Raw genomic sequence first — 23330 nt, 5'->3', positions numbered from 1 at the left:
CGGTGTTCTTTATATGTACGGAACCCTTGAGACATATTCTACAACTTGGTTAATATTATTTACTCTAAATAATCTTTTGTCGAAAAGTCATTTTCGACCCCTATTATCTCTAAACTAACTAGCCCGGATCTACGGGTGTTACATTATAGGGTTGATTTTTGGATTCACGTCGTGAGTTTGGTCAGGAATAGGTCATTGTGTTTGTCATCAGTCCACTTGCTCTGGATGGCGTCCAACACCTGTTCACTTCGTGAACACTCTGTTCACGTCGTGAACTCTGACACAGGCCTCGAAGTTTGTGTTCCGAACTTCAGAATATCATATCTGTCGCATACGAGTTCTGTTTTCGACGTTCTTTATATCCACGCGTAGGTGAGATTATGCTCTACAACTCTCCTTTAGACTTCGTCGGCTAATTTCTACTTTATATTTATTATATTATTTTTAGTAGGCCGGGACAGGAAAACTCCGTTAGAAATTCATATCTTCTTCATCTGGCGTCCGTTTTCGTCTGTCTTTTTATTGTTGGACTACTATCGACGAGATCTTCGATTCTCATTTAGATTGTTTCGGCTAGAAATCACTCGATCTCATATTCGAACTTTGGGTTGCATACTGCTAAGTTGAAACTTCGAAAAATCATAACTTCCTCATACGAAGTCAAATTTAGACGTTCTTTTTATGCACGTTCTCGGTTTAATGTACTCTACGACTTTCGATTAGATTACTAAGGCTAAATACCACTCTATCGTAAATTCACTATTTACGTCACACAGTGTCGTACCGGTTTTGTCGCGAAACTGCGACTGGTCATAACTTCTTCGTTATAACTCGGATTTCGTCATTCTTTACATTTTCGGAATCCTCGTAACGACCACTACCTCTTCATGTAAAGATTTCGGGCATATCTAATATTTTATTTTATCGCTTATTTTTATCCTTAATTCAATAAAATCACACAATTAAGCAATAAACACATAATACTCAAATAATACATTCTTATTATTTCAAAACGAGTTACAAAGGTTAACAAAGACTATTACATCATCATTAATGCCTAGCCTAGAAACACGGGCGTTACAGATTAGTATATATACAATATTAGGGTGAAACCCTAATGCATGTCTTGGTGACCGTCTTTGTGACAACCCGTTTCCTTGGTGAAAACAAACCCTTCCTTGGTGAAAGACAATTTCGTGAATACTTCGTGTTCTTTAATTTTTTGTTCTTAATTTCATTAGTTAGTTTGTTTTTGTTTATTATATTTGAAGTGTATCTGATCGATACAAACCTTCAAGAAAGTGGCCTTACATGACTTTTGTGTTGTCCATGAAATTAGTACACCCATTAAGAGCTTAGGATTATAGATTTTGACTTTTTGGGTGGTATTAGTAGATAAAGTCGGAAACTTTATCTATCTAGACCTTAAGGGGAAAAGTCTGGCATGATTGCATTGCATCTATAGGAGATTTCATAGTTGCGATTTTGATGCCACTCTGATGTTATTGGAAATACTTTTGATGCTATCACTATTTTGAAAGTAATGAATGACTATTTTAGTTGAATTAAAAACAAATTTTCATCTAGTATTTTTGGGACGTTACATGTCACGTGGGGCGCGATGCGCCCAAGTGCAGGTGTTGCTTGTCCTCTTTATTGGGCCAAAGCCCTAGGCCTCGGGATTTGAGACCTACTGAAAGGTACTAACCCTTATGGTTTTGTCATTTACCAGCCTCCAACCTTCCGGAGCAAACCTTATCCCTCCTTTGAGTGGTTTTATGAGATTTTTGATCCTTAGAGTGTTGCTTGAAGAGAAAGGTGGTGTTTTGGTGATTCTTGAAGAATGAACTAACAACTTGGTGCACTGTGAAGAAGGATCCAACTAAGTTTTGTTCTCTTATCATCTTCTAGACCTTGGAAAGGTATATAGATTCAACTTTTATGATTATTTCTCTTAAATCTAGATTATGGGTGTCAGTGTGGTCACTTTGGTCCCACAATACGGTCTTTCTTGAAGTTTGGAAGAACTAAGTAACCTCATTTGATTAGTTCATGCTTGTAGATACTTCTATATATATTATAAAATAAAATCATGCATGCGCTTCCCTCAAAGCCATGCATAAGATTTAGTCTTTAGGATGAATTTTGGAAGTTAGGGTTTATGATCTTACTTGTTAAGGGTTGTGTTTAGAAAGACGCATCACACCTATTTGGGTAACCGCGACGCACCTATGAAGTTTCCCCGATTATTTTGTTGCGACATGACGCATCTATCTATAGTCGTGATATGACTAGATGGTCTTTGACTTTAATTGTTCACTTTTTTATTAGTTTGACTTTTGGTCAAAATATGAGGAATGAGTTATAGACTGAGGTGTGACCTCTGATTGTTGTCTAGGTGGTTCATGAGACTATTTCTTGCAAGGTCATGTGTGTAGCTATGATTCTCCAACTTTCATTTGAAATGAGTTATCTCACTATACTATATATGTTACAATATATATATATATATATATATATATATATATATATATATATATATATATATATATATAACTTTTGTATGATAGGATGTAGATGTATTGTAGGGGTGTTTGGCTTATCTTTTGAGAGACCAAAAGTCCTTTTAGGAAAAGTTGCAAAAAGTCAGGTTTTCCTGACGTTTCCAAAAAGTTCATTTTCCGTATATCCAAAATCCAAAAGTAGCTTTTAAAAGTGCTTTTACCAAACATTTTTTATCTTTTATTTTTTTCCTAAAAGGACTCTTGGCCTCTGAAAAGATAAGCCAAACACCCCCTGTAATATGTTGATTAGGCAAGTAGGCTAGTATATGTGACATCCCCAAAATCTCGGCCAGAAAAGACCGATTTTCATGTATGCTTTTAAAATAATTTCAGAGTAAATCCTTTTGATTTGAAAGAGTTGCGGAATTTGTTCCCAAAAACAAAACGTGATAAAACAATGTTTACCAAAGCATTTCATAAAAGAAATGTATTTTCGTTATATAATCAAAACTCGGGATGTCATGTTCCGATACATACCATAAAGCATAAACGATAACATTACAAGTCATTCAACAAATATATACATATACAGACTTGTAAACAAAACAACTTGATGGTTCATCCATCTTATGCCCTTGTGCCACTTCCTGTAATACAAATAAAACTGAGTGGGTCAGGCTTGGGAGTCTGGTGAGCATATAGGGTTTTCAACCCACAATAAATAATTATATTTAATTCCACCAACCAACAATAACCCAATTACTCATTCCCGTTATTCTCACTTTACATCCCTAAGACAACTAACATAAGGGACCTAGTCTAAGAATATTTCATCGGGGCGACAACACATGTTTCGGGGGTTCCTCAGCAATATAAGTCAAATAAGGCAACCATGAGGGGGATGGAGTACAGCGAATGAACACCCAAGTTCATTAACACCTACAGGTAGCGAGCCTACTAGTGTTCCACATGACTGTCTAGAAAAGTTTGTGGTCGTCATCTAAACTCCGCTAGATGACTGAATCAAAACAACAACGAGGTCTCTCATCTGTTTATTACACACCAGTTATCTACCCATGTTCTACCCAAAATATTAGCAGATAAAAATATACATTTTTATACATAGTTTAAAAACATGTATAGCATGCTTTAATCAATACATATTCCACATAACAGATGAGGCACACACACATAACACGTATTTCATAGAAAACAAATCAGATCCATGAGATAGAAGAGAGTGAATATACATTCACACATATAACACAAAATATACACATAACACGTATTTCATATAAAATACTTTATAATTATGCGTTTGAAGAAAGTAACCACACACTCACTTGATCAGAAGATGATCGGACAGCACTACAGCTTACAGTAGTAGTAATCCTCAGCAGATCTGGAAGATCTTCACAAAAATCGAACTTCTCGCGGGCAGAGCTTCGGCTCGGAAACTCTTTTCTTCTCGGGATCTTCGGGTTTCGGAACTTGCTTCGGGTCTCGTGGTTGATACCGGGGCTTCGGGGGGTTAAAATAGGGCTTAGAGGGTGTATCGGGAGAGGGAGAGAAGGGATGGAGCAACCATAGTCGGCTGGCCCTTCAAATCTATTTATAGGGCAAATTTGGCCCTTGCCGCGTCGTGGGATCCTTTTTCCACGTCGTGGGCTTGGTCGTCATTGCATACGTCATTGCAAGTTGCATTTGGGGGACTCCCGGAGGTGTCAGGAGACTTGCAACGTCATGGCACTGCTTGCCACGTCATGGTGTCTGACAGTTTTGGGGTTTCGCGCCCCGAACTTCAGAAATTCATAACTTTCGCATACGAACTCCGTTTTCGACGTTCTTTATATCAACGCGAAGGTGAGATTATGCTCTACAACTCTCGTTTAGACTCCATTGGCTAATTTTGACTTTATTTTAATATATTATAATTATATTACTTATGTATTATTTTTAGTAGGCCGGGACAGGAAAACTCCGTTCGAAATTCATAACTCCTTCATCTGAACTCCGTTTTCGTCCGTCTTTCCGCCGTTGCACTACTATCGATGAGATCTTCAATTCTCATTTAGATCACTAAGGATAGATATCTATCTACCTTAAATTCACTATTTACGTCGCGTTGGGTCGCGCTGGGTCGTGCCGGTTCTGTCGCGAAACTTCGACAGGTCATAACTTCTTCGTTATAACTCGGATTTCGGCATTCTTTATATATTCGGAAACCTCGTTTCAACCACTGCAACACTATCCATAGATATCGGCTTTATCTAACATTTCATTTTGACGCTTATTTTTTATTCTTAATTAAATTAAGTCACACAATTAAGCACATAACACATAATACTTAAATATTTCATCATTAATACTTCAAAAAGAGTTACAAGGGTTAACCTAGACTATTACATCAATGATAATGCCTAGCCTGGAAACGCGGGCGTTACAGTATAGTCTTTTGTCTATTAATTGTTTGATTTCTTGATTGTATGATATGTCAACATATTATGTTGAGTTGATGGTGGATCGTCACTAGAGCCGAGAGCCAAAAAATACTCGTATCTACGGTTAGACGTGCACTAAAGTCATTAACCGTCATTGATGACTAGACATACACTAGATTTGTTAGTCACCGTTGATGACTAGACGTGTATTAGAGTTGTTAGTCGCCATTGATCGGGTGGATCGGTACTAGAGTTGAGAGCCTTTGTTTGTATGTACTGTATATGTATTGTGGTATGTAGTATTTTGAAAGAACTCACTAAACCATTAACGTCGTTGATGACTAGACATACACTAGATTTGTTAGTCACTGTTGATGACTAGACGTGTACCAGAGCCGTAAGTCGCCATTGATGACTAGACGTGTACTAGAGTCGTTAGACGTGCACTAAAGTCGTTAACTTTTGTTGATGACTAGACATACACTAGATCTGTTAGTCACCTTTGATGATTAGACATGTATTAGAGTCATTAGTCGTCATTGATGGGGTGAATCGGTACTAGAGTCGAGAGTTTTTGTTTGTATGCATTGTATATGTATTGTAGTATGTAATATTTTAAAAGAACTCACTAAGCTTTATGTTTAAAGTTATTGATTTACTATTTTTCAGGTAGTTCTTCTAATCATGAGAAAGCTCCAACTTGACTGTACGGCATACGCATAGCCACCGATTTATTTTAGACTTCAATTGTTATGATATTATTTTAGACTTCAATTGTTATGATATTTTGACACATCTGGATATTATGGTTTGATGATGTTTTGATCTTTTATGAAAATGTTTTGGATTGTTATTTATGTTTTCAAAAGAAAAAAAAATGGTTTGAAATTTAAGATTTTACAAGGAATAGACATAAAGGCCTAAAAACCCGAACAAGAGAGAAAAATCAATCATAACGGAACTGATATAGCACTTAATATACATTTCGGTTTGGTTTTTAGTTTTAGTTTTTCCCCAGTTCAATTTCGATCCATACAATTTTGGTCCACTTAGGTTTCGATTTTAACCACACTAATTTTGCATTTTTGCCAAAGTTTATAAATATATTATTTTTGTGTTAATTATGTATTTTTTTAATCACATTACTCAACTTCCTCCCTTTTTCTTTTATTAAATATTAATATATAACTTTTAGTAAATCTTGATGGGTTAACGGAAAAACTCAAAACCAAATCAAAAATACCGAAACAAAACCAAATAAATAAACCGTGAGACCAGATCTGGGACTCTAAAGGTGCCAATGTGCATAACTTTTGTAATACTATGAATACATATTTGCATTTTAAACCCAAATCCATTTTATGAATCCATATTTTATTGCACCTTTTTAATACATTCGAATTTGGACTAACAAACACATTAGGTCCTATTGCGGTTTTGGTACCAAAAAAACAAAACCAAACAGTTACCCAATTTCATTATTTGATCCAGTCCGATTCCTAGACCATGTTCACCCTACATCTGCTTACTCATGATCCTTATTTCACATGTCAGGTTATCTATGAAAACAATCATCTATACAGGCAACATTTACTCACCATTATGAAATTCTTATGGTATTGTAGATTTGATGATGATGACATTCCAATTATTTCCAAAACATTCTGAGAGTGTCATCTGACCTCAAAAAAGCACGAACCCATGCTATGAACTTATGCACTCCTACAACTTCATCCTCTTACAAACATGTTAACATTATTCTACTACAAGTTAAAAGACCAAAGAGCAATAAAGTTGTTTCAATGGTCTTAAAAGTACAAAAATATACACGCAATCTTGCAACATAATAGGCTTTTTAATAAAAACAAAGACAAATTAAACAAAGTTTTACCATATTATATATGAGCTTCACTTCACTTTCACTTGCCACAATTGAAGCCACCACAAACTGAGAGAACTATAATCAGAATCAAGGCAACGATGATTCCAAGAACTATTAGTTTTATCTTCATATTTTGCAGCCACATTTTCCTCCTTATCTGTGTACCTTGTGTCCTAAAATCTTGTGCCTGCAATCAATCATATATATACAATTTCAAGATATAATATGGCGATGCTTTTAAAGATAATGATAATATAATATCAAGAAAAACTTAATTGAAGCATAGATTGATTGATCCAAGATTTCTTGTAGCACAATTATGCAGAAGTAAATTAAGAATTCAAATTCCCTGACCTGAGATCGAAGATTCTCTGTTTTATCCACAAGGAGCTCTATCTTCTCACCTCGATCCAAAACCTGTATATGCAAAAAAACTACAAGATCAGAACAAAATTCCTATAAATTACTTGAAGTATGTATTTTGATCCTTTAACCTAAACATAAAACGCCCAAAAAGTATTTTACATTTTTACATTTTTACATTTTACCTTTTCAATGTTCTCCATCATCACACCTTTGACTTCTGAAACCTGGGCTTTGACCTTTGAGAGCTTGCTGATTTCATCAGGATGATCTACACAATACTGCATCTGCTCCTTCAGTTTGGGTCTGCTCATGGTAAGCTCAGTCATAAATATATAATTAGTTTACAAGGATTTACACAAATATTGTGTTTAAAATGAAAGAGTGGGGTGGGGTTACCCGAATTCTTTGTTAAGACTATTGGCAACAGCTGTAGCAGCTTTCCCACCACCATATTTCTTGTTAAAGTCCTCCTTGGTTCGCTCAAGAAAAGCCATGGGCACTTGTCGGCCAGCAGATTCAGCAGCCACAACACAGTATGCTTCATGATTCAAAAGCAGTCGAATAATAATCAGTTTTGCAATGTAATAAAGCATAGATCAGTACATTACAAGTCTGTTTGTCGCATAGAAACCCAATAATACAAAAAGTTCATTAATGGAAGTTCAGTAAATTATAGAAATTATACTCCATTATAGAACTATCAACCAAAACCGCATCACGATTCACGAATCAGATGAAGCGGAAATATGCATCCATAACAATTAGAACCGACTAACAAGCTTTCCATTTATAAAATGTGATGCGGATGAATGAAAACCCTAAAATCACATCTAAAATCGAAGCTGTAACGGAAAATTAACGGAGAGAAGTTCGTGAGTGCTTACTGAAGCCATCTTCAACAAGGTAATTGAAGGTGTGCCCATCGCAGTTGTATGTGAACTTATTGTTAGTTGCGGGAAGCTTCTGGAGGCATTGAGAAGCAATAGAGGTGAAATTTCCGGTGAACTCTGTGTACTCTGCAAGAATCACGGTCCCTCTGGACACAAAACTATAGATCAAAGATTGTTGCCCCATATTGATGATGATTATAGGAAGATTGATCTACGAAACCCTCTCGCAAAGTATGAAACCGTAGCGGCCGGAAAAGAACCGCTTGGAAAATGGAAGAATCTGATCTGATTTTGGGTTTTCGAAATCGTAGGTTGAAAGGTGGGTTTACGCAGGCGTTTGACCAAGCCCTTTTTTTAATTTAATTCAAAAATGAGGATAAAGATGTAAGCAAGGTCGTGCACGTCCGATCGTAAGATTGTTTTTGGGTTTGTAAGATTGCGATCGTAAGATTGGGATCGGGATCTTAAGATCCCAAAAAATAAAATATAATTTTAATTTATAATTTTTAATCATGAAAAATATTTCAAACATTCAATTTTTCGTTCAAAAGTTATAAAAACATTGGTAAACATCAAAATATTAGTCATAAGCCACAATATAAAATGATAAATGGTAAATTGGTAAATGGTAAAAGACATAAAATGGTAAAACAAATTCATTAAAAAAAAATCAAGGGAAGGTAGGATCGGATCGGATCTCGATCCTACGATCCTACCTACGATTTTACGATCCTACCTACGATCATACCCCAAATACGATCCTTTTACGATCTGGATCGTTTTTCATACCTAGGATCGTAGGATCATACGACCCTACGATCAGAATCGCGATTTTGACAACCATGGATGTAAGGCCTATTTATTTTTACTTTTCTTTTATATAAATCACATATTATAGGAAATCGATTGTTCTAATTTTTTATATACCGAAAGACACTTAAGGAGAATCAACATTTATGTCGAATTATAATGTTAAACACAAACGACAATAACTACAAACAACTCACATATTCGAGAGTATTATCAAATCTCCAAAACTAAAAGTGTGTTTGTCTTTTCATTTTAAACATTAATTTTAGATAAAATGATTTGATTGAAGGAGAATAAATTTTAAAATAATGTTTGGATTAGTTTTTATGATGAAAAATTTAATAAATAAATTGTTTTTTTAATATTTATCTTAGCTTATATTACATGTTTTAAAAGATGTTTTAGAGTACTATTATTTTTACAACCTAAAAAATTAAAAGTTCTAAAAATTTAGAAATCACAACTCATTGAAATCTTATTTTTAAAAAGTTAATAAAAAATTATTTTAAAAAGTCTTTTTTGTATTGCTAAATATTTTCTTTGATTTGTCTACTTTTCAAAAAGTCAATAAATCAATAAGTTGTTTTTAAATGAAATTGCAAATACAATCTAAAAGCATTCATAACAGTGAGTTCAATAGGAGAGTTGAATGAGATGGCAAATATATATATCATTCAATGGATGAAACTCTACCATTGTGATATGTCATCTTGACATTCAATGAATTTGAAGTTCAATGGCGATTGAATTCTTAAATGGGAAAAATGAAAGTTTTTAATTCTTAAATATTTACTATAAATTATATTTTTTAACATTCAATTAAACTTTATAGAGTTCAATGCATTGTATGAAATATATATATATATATATATATATATATATATATATATATATATATATATATATATATGATTGTATGGATTGTAGAAAAATAATATGGCAATCCATTGAACTCTATAAAGTTCAATACATTATGAATGCCTTAATATCAAAGTACAAACATATAAACATAAGAGCATCCATATTCCATAATATGTTTTTTAATAAAATAAAAATAAAAAAAATAAATAAATAATAAACTTGATCTTAAAAGAAAAACTTGACCATGCCACCAAAACTTGACCATGCCACCAATCGAAAAGATTACTAGAAACATCAATGATAATAAAGTTTGGGAAAATGATTTAGTAAGGTAATTAATTTTTCGGTATGTTCACATCTGGGTAACTATCTTTTTTTTGTACACATTTAGGTAACAAACTTGTTGGAAGTGTTCACATATGACCATTATGACCTGCTATAGCAGGTTAAATCCTAGATGTGAACGCTTTCAACAAGTTCGTTACCTAGATGTGTAAAAAAAATAGTTACCCAAATATGAACAAAACAAAAAATAAAAGTAAATTACACGAATGGTCCCTGTGGTTTAGGGGAATTTGTGTTTTTGGTCCATAACTTATTTTTTTTAACTCGGATGGTCCTTACTGTTTATTTTTGTTATGCGTTAGGTCCCTATCGTACCTAAAAAGACTATTTTGCCTTTATTAATTTATTTTTTAATTAATTTTCTTATTTATGTATTTATTTTTATATATTTAAAAAAACTAATAAACCCTACATATCTGTATCTCCTCACCATAAACCTCAAACCACATTTGAGAAATTTAATTCAGATGGTTCCTATTGTTTATTTTTGTTGCGCGTTTGGTCCCTATCTTACCTAAAAATACTATTGTGCCCTTAAATTTTCTTATTTTCTTATTTATGTATTTATTTTTTATATATTTAAAAAAAATTAATAGACCTCACATAGTATCTCCTCACCGTAAACCTAAAACCACATTTGAAAATTTTAATTTGGGTCTTACCGGTCACCATCCCATCTCTCATCCTCCCCAACTTCTATTTTTTTTTTCATCTTTAGTAACATCGACGTCTTCACCGTCCTTCTTTTTTTGGTACTTCAACTATGGCGAACCAACACCATAACCTACTGTCTCTTCATCTTTAGTGGGTTGTGGTGTTGATTCGACAGAGTTGAAGGACCGAAAAAAGAGTGGATGATGAATACGTAACAAAAATAATAAGTGCACAATAGTCTTTTTAGGTAAGACAGAGACCAAGCTCGTAACAAAATTAAACAGTAGGGATCATCCAAGTTAAAAAAATAAATTAATTAAAAAAAAACAGTATGGATCATCCAAGGAGATACAAATATGTGGGGTCTATTAATTTTTTTAATATGTAAAAAATAAATACATAAATAAGAAAATTAATTAAAAAATAAATTAATAACGGCATAATAGTCTTTTTAGGTAATACAGGGACCAAACGCGCAACAAAAATAAACAGTAGGGACCAACCAAGTTAAAAAAAAATAAGTTAGGGACCAAAAACACAAATTTCCCCAACCAACAGGGACCATTCATGTAAGTTACTTTTACTTTTCGTTTTGTTCATATTTGGGTAACTATTTTTTGTACACCAATGAACTTGTTGAAAGCGTTCACATCTAGGATTTAACCTGCTATAGCAGGTCATAATGGTAATATGTGAACACTTCCAACAAGTTTGTTACGTAGATGTGTATAAAAAAAAGATAGTTACCCAGATATGAACATACCGAAAAGTTAATCACCTTAATAAGTAATTTTTCCATAAAGTTTTTTCACAAACCTTTTTGTGCAATGTAAAGGTTGCATAGAAGAAAATAATAATAATAATAATAATAATAATAATAATAACTAGAAAAGATTCATCGGCGTTGTCGGGGTCGGAAGGTACTGCTTTGTAAAGTAAAGTAGCATGTTGAATTGCATTGAAATAATCTATTAAACGAAGATAAACAATGTCATCTAATTATATAAGTAAAGAAATCTAAATCATTATTTCTTGCAATAAATGAGGAAAATAAAGAAATTGTCTCACAAATTGAACTTTATTGTCATGTATGGCAGCGGTCAGAAAACCAATCCGGAAAATATATACCGTTGTTTTTTGTCTGTTAATGTGAGGGTAATTTGGTCTTTAGTAGGGACTGAATTTGTCACCATGGGTAAACCATATGGACCATTTATGTAATTTTGGCAGTGGTGGTGGTGGTGGTCATGGCAGATGGTGGGTGGGTTTATGATATTAGGTGAGTATTTTCTAATAAATAAAACATTAATTTAAAACCAAAAAGATAATGTTAAATCTGGTAAACCACAGGGACCAATCGTGTAATTTTGTCTAACAATAATAATAATAATGATGAGGGACCATTTCTGCCAAAATACTAAATACTAATAATATGTAATAAAAGGTGAGGGTTATGAAAAATTCAAACAAAAGTAATAGGATTGTTTGTGAACAAAAGCATAAAGATGAAGGGTCAATGTTGTAAGTTGGAGGACCAAAATTGACAAAAAAGATGCCACTTTACTGTTAAAATCTTTAATAACTTTAATATATATATTTGTTTGTCAAGAAATGTTTCTTGACAAGAGAACTTTATATGTCAAGGAGTCAGTGGGAGTTTTAACTATCTTGGAAAAGTTTCAAGAACAGATCAAGAATAAACCTTATCGATCACCACTAGCACACGACTTGAGGTTTGCAACCTATCATGTTGACATTATTTTGTTTTTTGTGTCATTCCAATTGAGTTAATTATGCATGTGAGTTCTAAGAGTTCTCATTTGAATGCATAAAGACAAAGTACCTTGATCGATGGAAAATACATTTATATGTAAGGATAAGTTGTTAAACTACTTGGAAGACATGGTGGGCACTCGTGTTACCATAAGGCTAGAAGTCAAGAAAGTTCAATCCATATGAGTTTGGATTTGTCGCAAAATTGGTTTTGGAAAATTCACATGGGTAGAAACTCATACACCATAAAATCTAAGTGTCATAAGATTCCCTCCTTCATGAAAATGATTGTGAGGAAATGCTTTCACTAAGAGAGATTTTAAGAAGATGATAATTGTGAAAATTGTATTCTCAAATTCGATTATGGCTACGACATCCCTTTCCATAGTTCGAATTGTGAGATTTGACAATGAGTCTGAACATTTGGGACTTAATAACATAAGTTCTGAATTTGTCTAGACACACATGTGAGCTTTCTAAGGCAAAGGTGTATAAGTTTGAGAAGCTTAGATAAAGGATTATCGAAGCATCTGGTATTTGTGGAATTCAATTAGCATTCTTTTCTGGAAGTTCAGCTGTTTTCTGAATACATGCTGAAGCTAGTGGGAGCATAATTGTTTATATGATAATGATCATCATGATAGTGGGAGCATAAGTATTATTCCCTTCAAATTTTCTTTTGTTGTCACGCCTGGGAGTTAACTTCTTTCCCTTCCTTTTCATACTAGAACTATCATATGTGAGAAAAGGATCAACATCTTCAAATAAGCGGACTCCGTCAGTATCCATTTTTTCATTCGTAATATCCACATACTGTACATCAACCGGAGTGCTACCGGTGCCAAATTCGCAAGGTACCTTAGCCTTGTCTCCAACAGCTACAGTATCCCGAAATAAAGCCTCATAATATGTCTGATACACATCCAAATTCTTATCCTTAAACTTAGCATACTCTTTATCTTCCTATATGTACAAAATGAAAATGTCATGAAAAACACAATACAAATACTATATTGTTAGATACATTTTTTTAATTATTACCTTTATTTTCTCATCCCACCATTCCTTTGATGCTGAGATTATATTTTTCGTGGGATCAGTTGAAATTCCCGTTTCCAGTCTTGTTAAACGGTCATAATATTTGAACTCTTTCCGCATAATGTCCCATTTGTTTTTCATTTGATTTCTGTCCAATTCTTTACCCGTTCGTTCCAAAAGCCTCTTACATATATTTTGGCACGCCGCCTGTTTGAAATAAGTACCTGTCTTATTCCCGTTATTTAGCTCGGTCATACATTCTTCAAGAAATATCTTGAATGTATGAGGATCCCAATGAAACCTATTTGGAACTTTCATTTTGGGTGTTCAATATCCACATCATGAACATTGACAGTGTCCATTACCTATATTGCATCATCATAAGGAATGAAGAAAATTCTAAAATTCAAGGCAATGTTGAATCAAAACAGGAAGAAAAAAAATAACCACAAGTATGAAGAAAATTCTTAAATGCAAAAAAGAATCAGTACAATCATGTGGAACAAATAACCACACAATAATGAAGTAAAAATAGAAGCATGTCAGGAAAATTGTTGAATCAAACATCACAGGTGCAATTCAGTGCATGTAGAAGGAAAAAAAAAACAAAGAAACTACATGGCTATCGACAGCAATTCACAGTGCAAGAATAGGGGCATTAACCATAAGCTAATAACAACAACAATCAAAGAATGAAGAAAATAAAGGAACAGTCAAGAATGTCGACTGCTTGATCGATCACAGAAAACGGAAAAAAAAACGCATACATGGCTGCTTGCTTGATCGATTTCGTTACCAAGCGAGAAAAAAAAGAAAGCAACAGAAATCTTACCGATTGATCGTTGATGCCTCTTGCTTGAAGATCGGCGATGGCAGCGCAATGGGAATAGCTATCGACAATAGACAACAGGTGACCGGTTGAGCGACGAGGGTTATGGGTTTGTGTCGTTGGTTTGAAGGGTATTTATGTAATTTTCGAATTCATTAAAATTAAGCAATAAGCAATAAGCATTACCCCCCTTGCTATCGACAAGGGAATAGCTATCGACAATAGACAACAGGTGACCGATTAAAATCAGCTTATTTAGCTTATTCCCACCACAATAAGCTGATTTTTTAAGCATCTTATCAAAACACTTAATTTAGCTTATTGTAGTGAGAATAAGCAATAAGCAATAAGCTGACATTTTTTCTCTATCCAAACACCCTCTAAAGAAAGGGCTTAATTCTTTATGTATAAAATATACCGTAGATGACCACGGTGGAAATTGCATTTGAGATTCCAACTGTAATAAAATATGTCAATGTATTTAAGCTTAATATTGTTTACAATTATCAAATTTATTTCTTTCCTAAATAATGATCCAAAATTACCTCGATCCATTTTTTTCAACTATCTTAGTTTATTACTATTCATTTTATTGTCTTCCATTGTTTTAAGAAATCAACAATTTTGTTTTATAATTCATTATTTTAAGACCATTTTGTGCTAATAATATATATAGGATAAAAAATGTAAACATATAAAAATTTATTATTTTTAATAAAGTGTTTACATCTTGATTCATTAAGTTTTATTGGGGATTTATTTTGTTAACCAAAATATAAGAAATTGATATATGAAATATAACAAAAAGTAAAATATTTCAGTAATGGATGGTCATATTATTGTTCGAGATTTTTCTACATTGCGAAGTGTTTACATATGGTGGAACATATTAGCTGTTTGAGTTTTATATGTGTGGGATGACATCGAAAATAATAAAGTCCTGATTTGGATGATTGATTGGAACGTAAGTATGAATGCAATAAAATGAATATAAGATCTTTTATCTAATATTTTGTTTATAATTTACATATAATTGTTATTATATTACATATCCAGAGAGACAAAATGACCGTCATTGTCCCACAATGTTTAAGGCGAATAGTTTTGAACATGAATTTGATAGGAAGTATATTTTCCTTGAATCATTTCCATGTTAATTAATTTTATGAAGACCACCTCACATATCAATATTATAGAATTTTCTTTGGTGATTGGGCGATACTGAAAAAGATTAACACAATATTTACGCGCTTGTCAAATGATATCACCAATTCATTTCCATATTATCCATTGTGTTCTTCTATTTCAAGCCTCGCAAGAGATTATGGCCATCAGAGAATGATGATTGGTGTATATATATATATATATATATATATATATATATATATATATATATATATATATATATATATATATATATATATTATAAATTGCATACGACATTAAATTATACAAAATTTGGTATGTTTTAGATGTTATTGGAAAAATCGTTTGGGGAAGACGAATGAGGGCATTCTATGCATTTGAACTATTTCTCCAAAATAAGATGTAAGTATATAATAACATAATGTATTATATAAATATAAACAAAAACTAACTACTTATATTTGAGGAGATATATTGTAACTAAAAGTACATTCTTAAGCACAATGTACAAATATTTTTATGTTTAAATTACAACTTTAGCCTTCTAACTTGGTATGATTCATCAATTACTAACTTTCTTATATGTATTTTATATAGCTAAAAGTACATCTCTTAAAGCACAATGTACAAATATTTTAATGTGTAAATTACAACTTTAGCCCTCCAACTTTGTATGATTCATCAATTGTAACCACTTTATTTTGTAAAATTATATTTTCGATGCCTTTACTTTTAAATATATCACTTTCACCCATTCACCTTCAACTTTGTAAATTGTTACTTTTTCCCTTCATTTTTATCCCGTTACTTTTTAAAATGTCATTTTCATCCCTTTACCTTCAACTTTGTAAAATTTCACTTTTATCCCTTCGTTTTTTAAACTTTTGTGTTTATACACCCTCCACCTTCAACTTTATAAAATATCACTTTTACCCTTTTATTTTTCTAGACTTTCATGTTTATTTCACTTTCATCCCTTCCACCTTCAACTTTGTAAAATATCACTTTTACCCTTTTGATTTCTAAACTTTGTAAAATGCATATTCCACCCTTGTATTTTTTAAATGTTGCTTTGAATTTTGCAAAATGTCATTGGTTAATCAACTCTCACTCCTAATACGAAACAAAAATACATAAAAACCCGCGGCAAAGCGCGGACTCAATTACTGGTTATATTTAAAAATATATTAACCAACTTTCATTGTTATTATGTGTTTTAACAATATTTTGTTTAAATGAATAAGGAACATATTATAAAGTTGATGTTCAGTCACGTACCAATGAGCCTTATGATACCATTGTATCTTGCGATATTTAATCAATCCATAATTTATATCTCTAAGGTGAAGTTGGTGAGTCTAAATTTGCGTAAGTTAACAAAGGGCAACATTATGTATAATTTCATTCGTTACATATTAATTACTTTAATATACCATATTAATTATATATTACATGTTCGTACAAATAATATTCTGGTTTCTACTACTTTAACTAATGTCACGCTGGAACCAAGAACACCGGAAGCGGAGAGGATAAGAATTAGATATAGGGAAAATATTTAATTTTTCTATAGTTGTTTGTTTGCGAATTATGTGGTATAGGGAAAATATTTAATTTTTCTATAGTTGTTTGTTTGCGAATTATGTGGTAGTTATTTGTTTGTGGATTTTTAGGTGGTTATTTGTTTTCATAGTTTTTGATATTTATTTGTTTGCAGATTTTGTAAAATGGATTTTTAGTACGTTTCAATGAATTGGTAATTTTTAGTTTATAAATTTAGTTTCTTTGTTTGACTATTTTCTTATATTATTTTATTTTGTTGTTTTGCTTATAGGATATTTAGGTTGTGGTATATTGACTAAAACAAATGTTCTACCAACGAAAAATTACAAATATTATTTAAATATAAACTAATCAATATGCATTTATCCAATTATTTAAGAAAAAAAAACTATTGAAATCCTTACGGAAAAAAAACTAATGAAACTTGAAACAAATATATATTGCATAAGGCAAACAAGCCTGGAAAATGTAACATAAAAAACAAAAACCTTTAAAACATTACTTCAAGTATTGAATATATATATATATATATATATATATATATATATATATATATATATATATATATATATATATATATATATATATATAATTTAATGCAAAGATCAATTTCATATATAAATAATTAGTTCAACTTAATGTTCAAGTAATATGGTTATAAGTATTGTATATAATAATCGTTTTTCATTAATATGTTTTATGAAAAATATTTATAAATTATTATTTTTACGTTTTTACAGTTGGCATGGTGATTTTAGACAAGGAAAATAGGCCTAATGATGTCATTCGACTAGACGTAAATGCACATAAAGGTATGTCTGATATGTGCATCGTGATTGTTACTTTAACTTTACGTATAATTCATCCAAAACAAAATATTGTAGAAATAAGAAAAAGCATATAATAAGACGTCTTATGAACAACGAAAGGAGAATAACAAGATTAGACGAATAACCGATGGAGAAGTAGACAAAACGTGAAACATATGAAAAATGTGTGTACATCAAAGAGGACCCTAACGGATATTACAAATAAAACTCTTGCAAGTGTATTGGATTCTGCTCAAAGGAGGTCGATTCAGAAATGTCTATCAATGACGAAAAGAGCAAAACTGAGCGACAACGCGTACTGAAATTCTTCAGGAGGGTCCATATGACTTTGTTTATAATGGTATCCCTAAAGAACATTGTGTGTTGAAGGGGAAAAAAGCATGTGTTCATTGTGGAGCAAAACGATTCCAATTTGAATTCGCTACCTTTTGTTGCATGGATGGTAAAACAAAGTTGGCATATTCCTCTATTCCCGAAGAATTACTCGAACTCTTCACATCTCGAAACAAATTAGGCAAGACCTTTAGACACATGATATGAGCATACAACAACTTTTCATTCTCATCAATAGGCGTGGATGTGGATAAAACAATGACAAATATGACATCTGGAGTATACACTTTTTGTGTGAATGGTGGAATATATCATAGAATCGATCAGTTAATCCCAAGGGATGGAAAACGTTTGTACTTATAGTTGTATTTTTACGATGCTGATTATGAGATGTCACATAGACTCAAATGGAAGAATATTGATAAACAAATTGCTCAAAAGTTGATCAGTGTTCTTGCCACAAACTCATACGTGCAAATATTTCGAAGACTTGTTGATCTAGGGCCGCTTGACAATTATAGAGTCACTTTGAATGCATCGTGCTTGACCAAAGGTTATACAACAGACCGACCACATCCGAGGTACCATAATAATTATTGTCTAATAATTATAAAATAAATATATCATGTATATGACATACAACTGTATATATTACACACCATATATAATCATATCGTTTCCAAAATAAAAAATTCCAGGTCGCTGGTATTTGGATTGAAGGTAACGACAACATAGCCACATATAAACGAAGTATTATCGTGTATGGCAGATCCGAAAAACCACAAACAATTCAATCTTACTGGGGATGTTATGATCCATTGTGTTATCCTCTATTTTTTTCCTAATGGTGAGTCTGGATGGCATTTTAATATCCCAAGACATGGATTTCCCATCAATAATATTATTAACAATGACGAGGACATCTAGGATGATTTTGAAGGTACACATATCATAAGTTTTTAAATTTCAGTTAAATTAACAATGATTACATGTTTGTACAAATCATTATTTTGTTCACGACATCAACATTGTGTAGACTCTAATACAAAAGGAGGGCGGGATACTGTAAGTATGTGAGAGTACTATTCCAATAAGTTTCAAATCCGGTCAAATTATAATTTGTTGGGAGGGAGATTACTACAGTAGTTTATAGTAGATATCTACATCAAGATTGAGACTTCACGTTTAGAGTTTTGTAGAAAAAACCAGTCCAAAATAAGAGCGGATTTATACCAAGGTGTTGTGGACTATGTTAATGCAGGTGAGGTTCGATCGAATAAGATAGGGAAACATGTTGTGTTGCCTGCAAGTTTCATCGGAGGCCTACACGACATGCGGCGACGATTTCTTGACGTCGTGACTTTAGTTCAAGATGACGGGAAGCCTGGCATATTTCTTACAATGACATGCAATTCAAACTGGCCAGAAATAAAAGATGAGTTACTCCCTTGGCAAACGGCTCAAGATCGACCGGACCTTGTGTTAAGAGTTTTTCGTGCTAAGTTAGAAGATCTTAAGAAACAACTCTTCACGAAGCACGTCCTCGGCGTGGTGGGTGTGTACGTTTATGTCATTGAGTTTCAAAAGTGGGGTTTGCCACACACACATTTCCTTTTGATAATGATGCCTCCATACAAGCTTACTAATGCAGATGAGTACAACAAAATAGTATGTGCTGAAATTCCAGACCCAATAAGGCATCCTAAAATGCACCAATTTTTCGTCTCACACATGATACATGTTCCTTGCGGTAGCTTAAACTCTGACTCTCCTTGTATGAATAATGAGCAAAAGAAATGTCGTTTTAGACACCCTCGACAATTCAATGAAATCACCTTACAAGGAAAGGACTCTTATCCCGTGAACCGAAGGAGAGATAATGGTATAAAGGTGGACATACGAGAAAATAAGATGGATAACAGATGGCGGTCCCGTATAACCCAAAGTTGTTACTGATGTTTAACTGTCATATGAATATTGAGGTCTTCTTGAGTATTAGCTCTGTGAAATATGTGTTTAAGTATATTTACAAAGGTCATGATAAACAAGTTATCAATATTGATCCGGATGGAGAACCTATTGTTATCGATGAGATAAAACGGTTTCAGGATGCATGATATGTCTTGCCTCCCAAGGCAATATGGAGGATTTTTAGCTTCCCTCTTTCTCAGATACACCCTTTTTGTGATGGATTTATAGGTATATCTCCTAAATCAGCAGATGGTTAGGGTTAGTGAGGATGATACACCGACTAACGTTGTTGAAAAGGAGAAAGATAAGAGATCAATGTTGACTGCGTTTTTTCTAAAACATAAAGACAATATCCGTGCAAGAGAATATAAATATAGAGATTTTCCAAAAAAGTTTATGTGGGATCCGAAGTCATGTCGTTGGAATCGTCGAAAACTAGGATTAATGCGAGGTCGTTTGGTTTCTACTAATCTTGTTGAAGGGGAGCGATAGTACATTCGCCTACTTTTATTACATATTAGTGGCCCTACATGTTTTGAAGATCTTTATATGGTCAACAACATAAAATACCCAACATTTCGGAAAGCAACTCTTGAAAGAGGGTTAATAGAGTCTGACGATGGTTTATCACAATGTCTTACAAAGTCGTCTTTCTTTCAATTTCCCAATGTTCTTAGAAGGCTGTTTGCACCGATATTGTGTTTTTGTGCGCCAGGGGATGTTCGTAGGTTATGGGATGACCATTACAATGCTCTTTCAGAAGATTATAGGCGACAATACGGAAGTGTTGAGAGAGTCCATAATATGGTCCTCACTAACATCATGATATTCCTACAATCTATGGGTGACGATATTGATGATTTTGATCTTCCAAAGATAAATCAAAATGTAGATTTAGAATTTGGATTTTTTCGTGAGGTACAAGAAGAATGCTCTATAGTTTTAGAGCCTGAACATTTACAAGCTCGAGATTTTCTCATTCCTGAACAGAAATTTGCGTATGATGAGGTAATGCGGTATGTCCATAATGATATTCCATGAGTTTTCTTCATAGACGGTCCCGGTGGAACAGGAAAAACATTTTTGTTCAAAGCTTTACTTGCTAATATTCGTTTATGTGGTCATATTGCACTCACGGCTACTTCTTTAGGTGTTGCGGCTAATAATATGCCAGGGGGAGAACAACTCACTCGCGCTTTAAAATTCAAATCAATCTTGAAAATAACTCGGTCTGCAAGATTTCACGACAAAGTGATACTTCTCAACTACTTCGGATTGCAAAAATAATCATTTGGGATGAAGCATCTATAGCTAAAATACATGCATTGGAGGCGATTTACCGTTCAATGAAAGATATCACCGGGGTGATGCTCCTGATTGGTGGAAAGAAAATGGTTTTGGGAGGTGATTTCAGACAAGTGTTGTCGATGGTTAGACGTGGAACACGAGCACAGGTAGTGGATTCTAGCGTATGAATGTCGCCTCTTTGGTCTTCGATTATCAAGTTGCAGTTAACTATAAATATGAGAGCACTAATCGATCCATGGTTCTCAGACTTTCTATTACGCATCGATGATGGAGTTGAAGAAATGGTGCACGGAAACTTTATTCGCATCCCTGATGATATGGTAATTCCTTTCACTGAAAAAGAAAAGTCATTCCATGCTTTGATTGATGCAATCTTTCCATCATTTGAAGTTAATAGATATGAACTAGATTATATTATTTCGTGTGCAATACTATCCAGAAGAAATGATAGTGTCGATGAGATTAATGATTATTTGATCGGCCGATTTCATGGAGAAGAGAGAATTTACTATAGTTTTGATGAAACCGTGGACGATATAAATAACTTCTATCACGTGGAATTCTTGAACAAACTCAGTGTTAGTGGTTTGCCCCCTCATTACTTAAGACTGAAAGTTGGATGCCCGATAATACTGTTACGGAATCTTGACCCGTCAAATGGATTATGTAACGACACCCGATTGATATGTACAAGTTTTAAAAACAATGTCATTGATGCTGAAATAGTTATTGGTCAACATGCTGGAAAGATGGTATTTTTGCCAAGGATTCCTCTTAGTCCGTCTGAAGTTGACATGTTCCCGTTCAATCTGAAGAGAAAGCAATTTCCAATTCGATTATGTTTTGCAATAACAATTAATAAAGCTCAGAGACAAACAATTCTAAATGTAGGAATTTATCTTCCATAATCGGTTTTCTCACATGGCCAACTTTATGTGACATTATCCAGAGGGATATCACGTGCCACTACAAAAGTATTGGTAAAGCCTGATGAACAATTCAACGATAGTGAAGTCTATACGTCAAATGTCGTGTATAAAGAAGTGTTGCACGATCAATAATGATCAACCAATCATGTGCTCATATGCAATTTTAAAGAATCTCAACTTTTCATTTTTAATTCTTTTTATTTTCGTTTCTGCTAACATGACTCTTATTGATAATTGTTTATGTGTAATAAACTATTTGTGCAAAACTAATCCTATATACGAACTAATTTCTGGAAAAAAAAATCGCACCTGATGCTTGGCGCGGGTAGACGGCTAGTGTGTGTGTGTGTGTGTGTGTGTATATATGAAAGTTTAGTCATGAATATAAATATCAAATGTAGGTTTAGGTCATTTTTAATCACTTAACTATTTTTAAGTTTTAAAGGGTCATCAAACTTTTGGCTATATGTTCATTTAGTCACGTAACTTTTGAATTTGTGCTCATTTAGTCACTTAACTTTTAAAATTGTGTTATATAGTCACAAAACTTTTAAAATAAGGCTATAAAAATGAGTACATTTTTAAAAGTTAGATGACTAAATGAGCACAATTTTAAAAATTAAGTGAACAAATGAGCAGAAATCTAAAAGTTAAGTGATCAAACAATATGTTAAGTGATTAAATGAACATAAAATCAAAAGTTCGGTAACCTTTTAAAACTTAAAATGAATTAAATTATCAAGAAAACAAAAAATAAAAAATTCAATGACCAAAAATATTCTAAATCCTAGGAATGTTGGTACATATTCTATAATAGTGGTTGATTTTTTTTTTTTTTTTTTGGGACAAACATTAGT

At 32.9% G+C, this 23330-nt stretch overlaps 3 protein-coding genes across 3 annotated transcripts; 1 reads left to right on the top strand and 2 right to left on the bottom strand.

Moving 5' to 3' along the window:
- Positions 1-6623: 6623 nt before the first annotated feature.
- LOC111908200 (vesicle-associated membrane protein 722) lies at positions 6624-8426 on the bottom strand. Its single transcript, XM_023904036.3, has 5 exons — positions 8078-8426; positions 7590-7731; positions 7376-7496; positions 7182-7244; positions 6624-7014 (listed from the first exon to the last, which is right to left on the bottom strand). Exons 1-5 carry the CDS (start codon positions 8265-8267, stop codon positions 6865-6867), a joined length of 666 nt encoding a protein of 221 aa, XP_023759804.1. The 5' UTR covers positions 8268-8426; the 3' UTR covers positions 6624-6864.
- Positions 8427-9610: 1184 nt separating this feature from the next.
- Positions 9611-13882, bottom strand: LOC111908163 (L10-interacting MYB domain-containing protein). Its single transcript, XM_023903996.1, has 3 exons — positions 13568-13882; positions 13385-13489; positions 9611-9643 (listed from the first exon to the last, which is right to left on the bottom strand). Exons 1-3 carry the CDS (start codon positions 13880-13882, stop codon positions 9611-9613), a joined length of 453 nt encoding a protein of 150 aa, XP_023759764.1.
- Positions 13883-21711: 7829 nt separating this feature from the next.
- Positions 21712-22452, top strand: LOC111908164 (uncharacterized). Its single transcript, XM_023903997.1, has one exon. It carries the CDS (start codon positions 21712-21714, stop codon positions 22450-22452), a length of 741 nt encoding a protein of 246 aa, XP_023759765.1.
- Positions 22453-23330: the final 878 nt, after the last annotated feature.

Source organism: Lactuca sativa, chromosome 7, assembly GCF_002870075.4.
Source record: "Lactuca sativa cultivar Salinas chromosome 7, Lsat_Salinas_v11, whole genome shotgun sequence".
NCBI lineage: Eukaryota > Viridiplantae > Streptophyta > Magnoliopsida > Asterales > Asteraceae > Lactuca > Lactuca sativa.
This window is presented reverse-complemented; position numbering and strand designations above follow the sequence as displayed.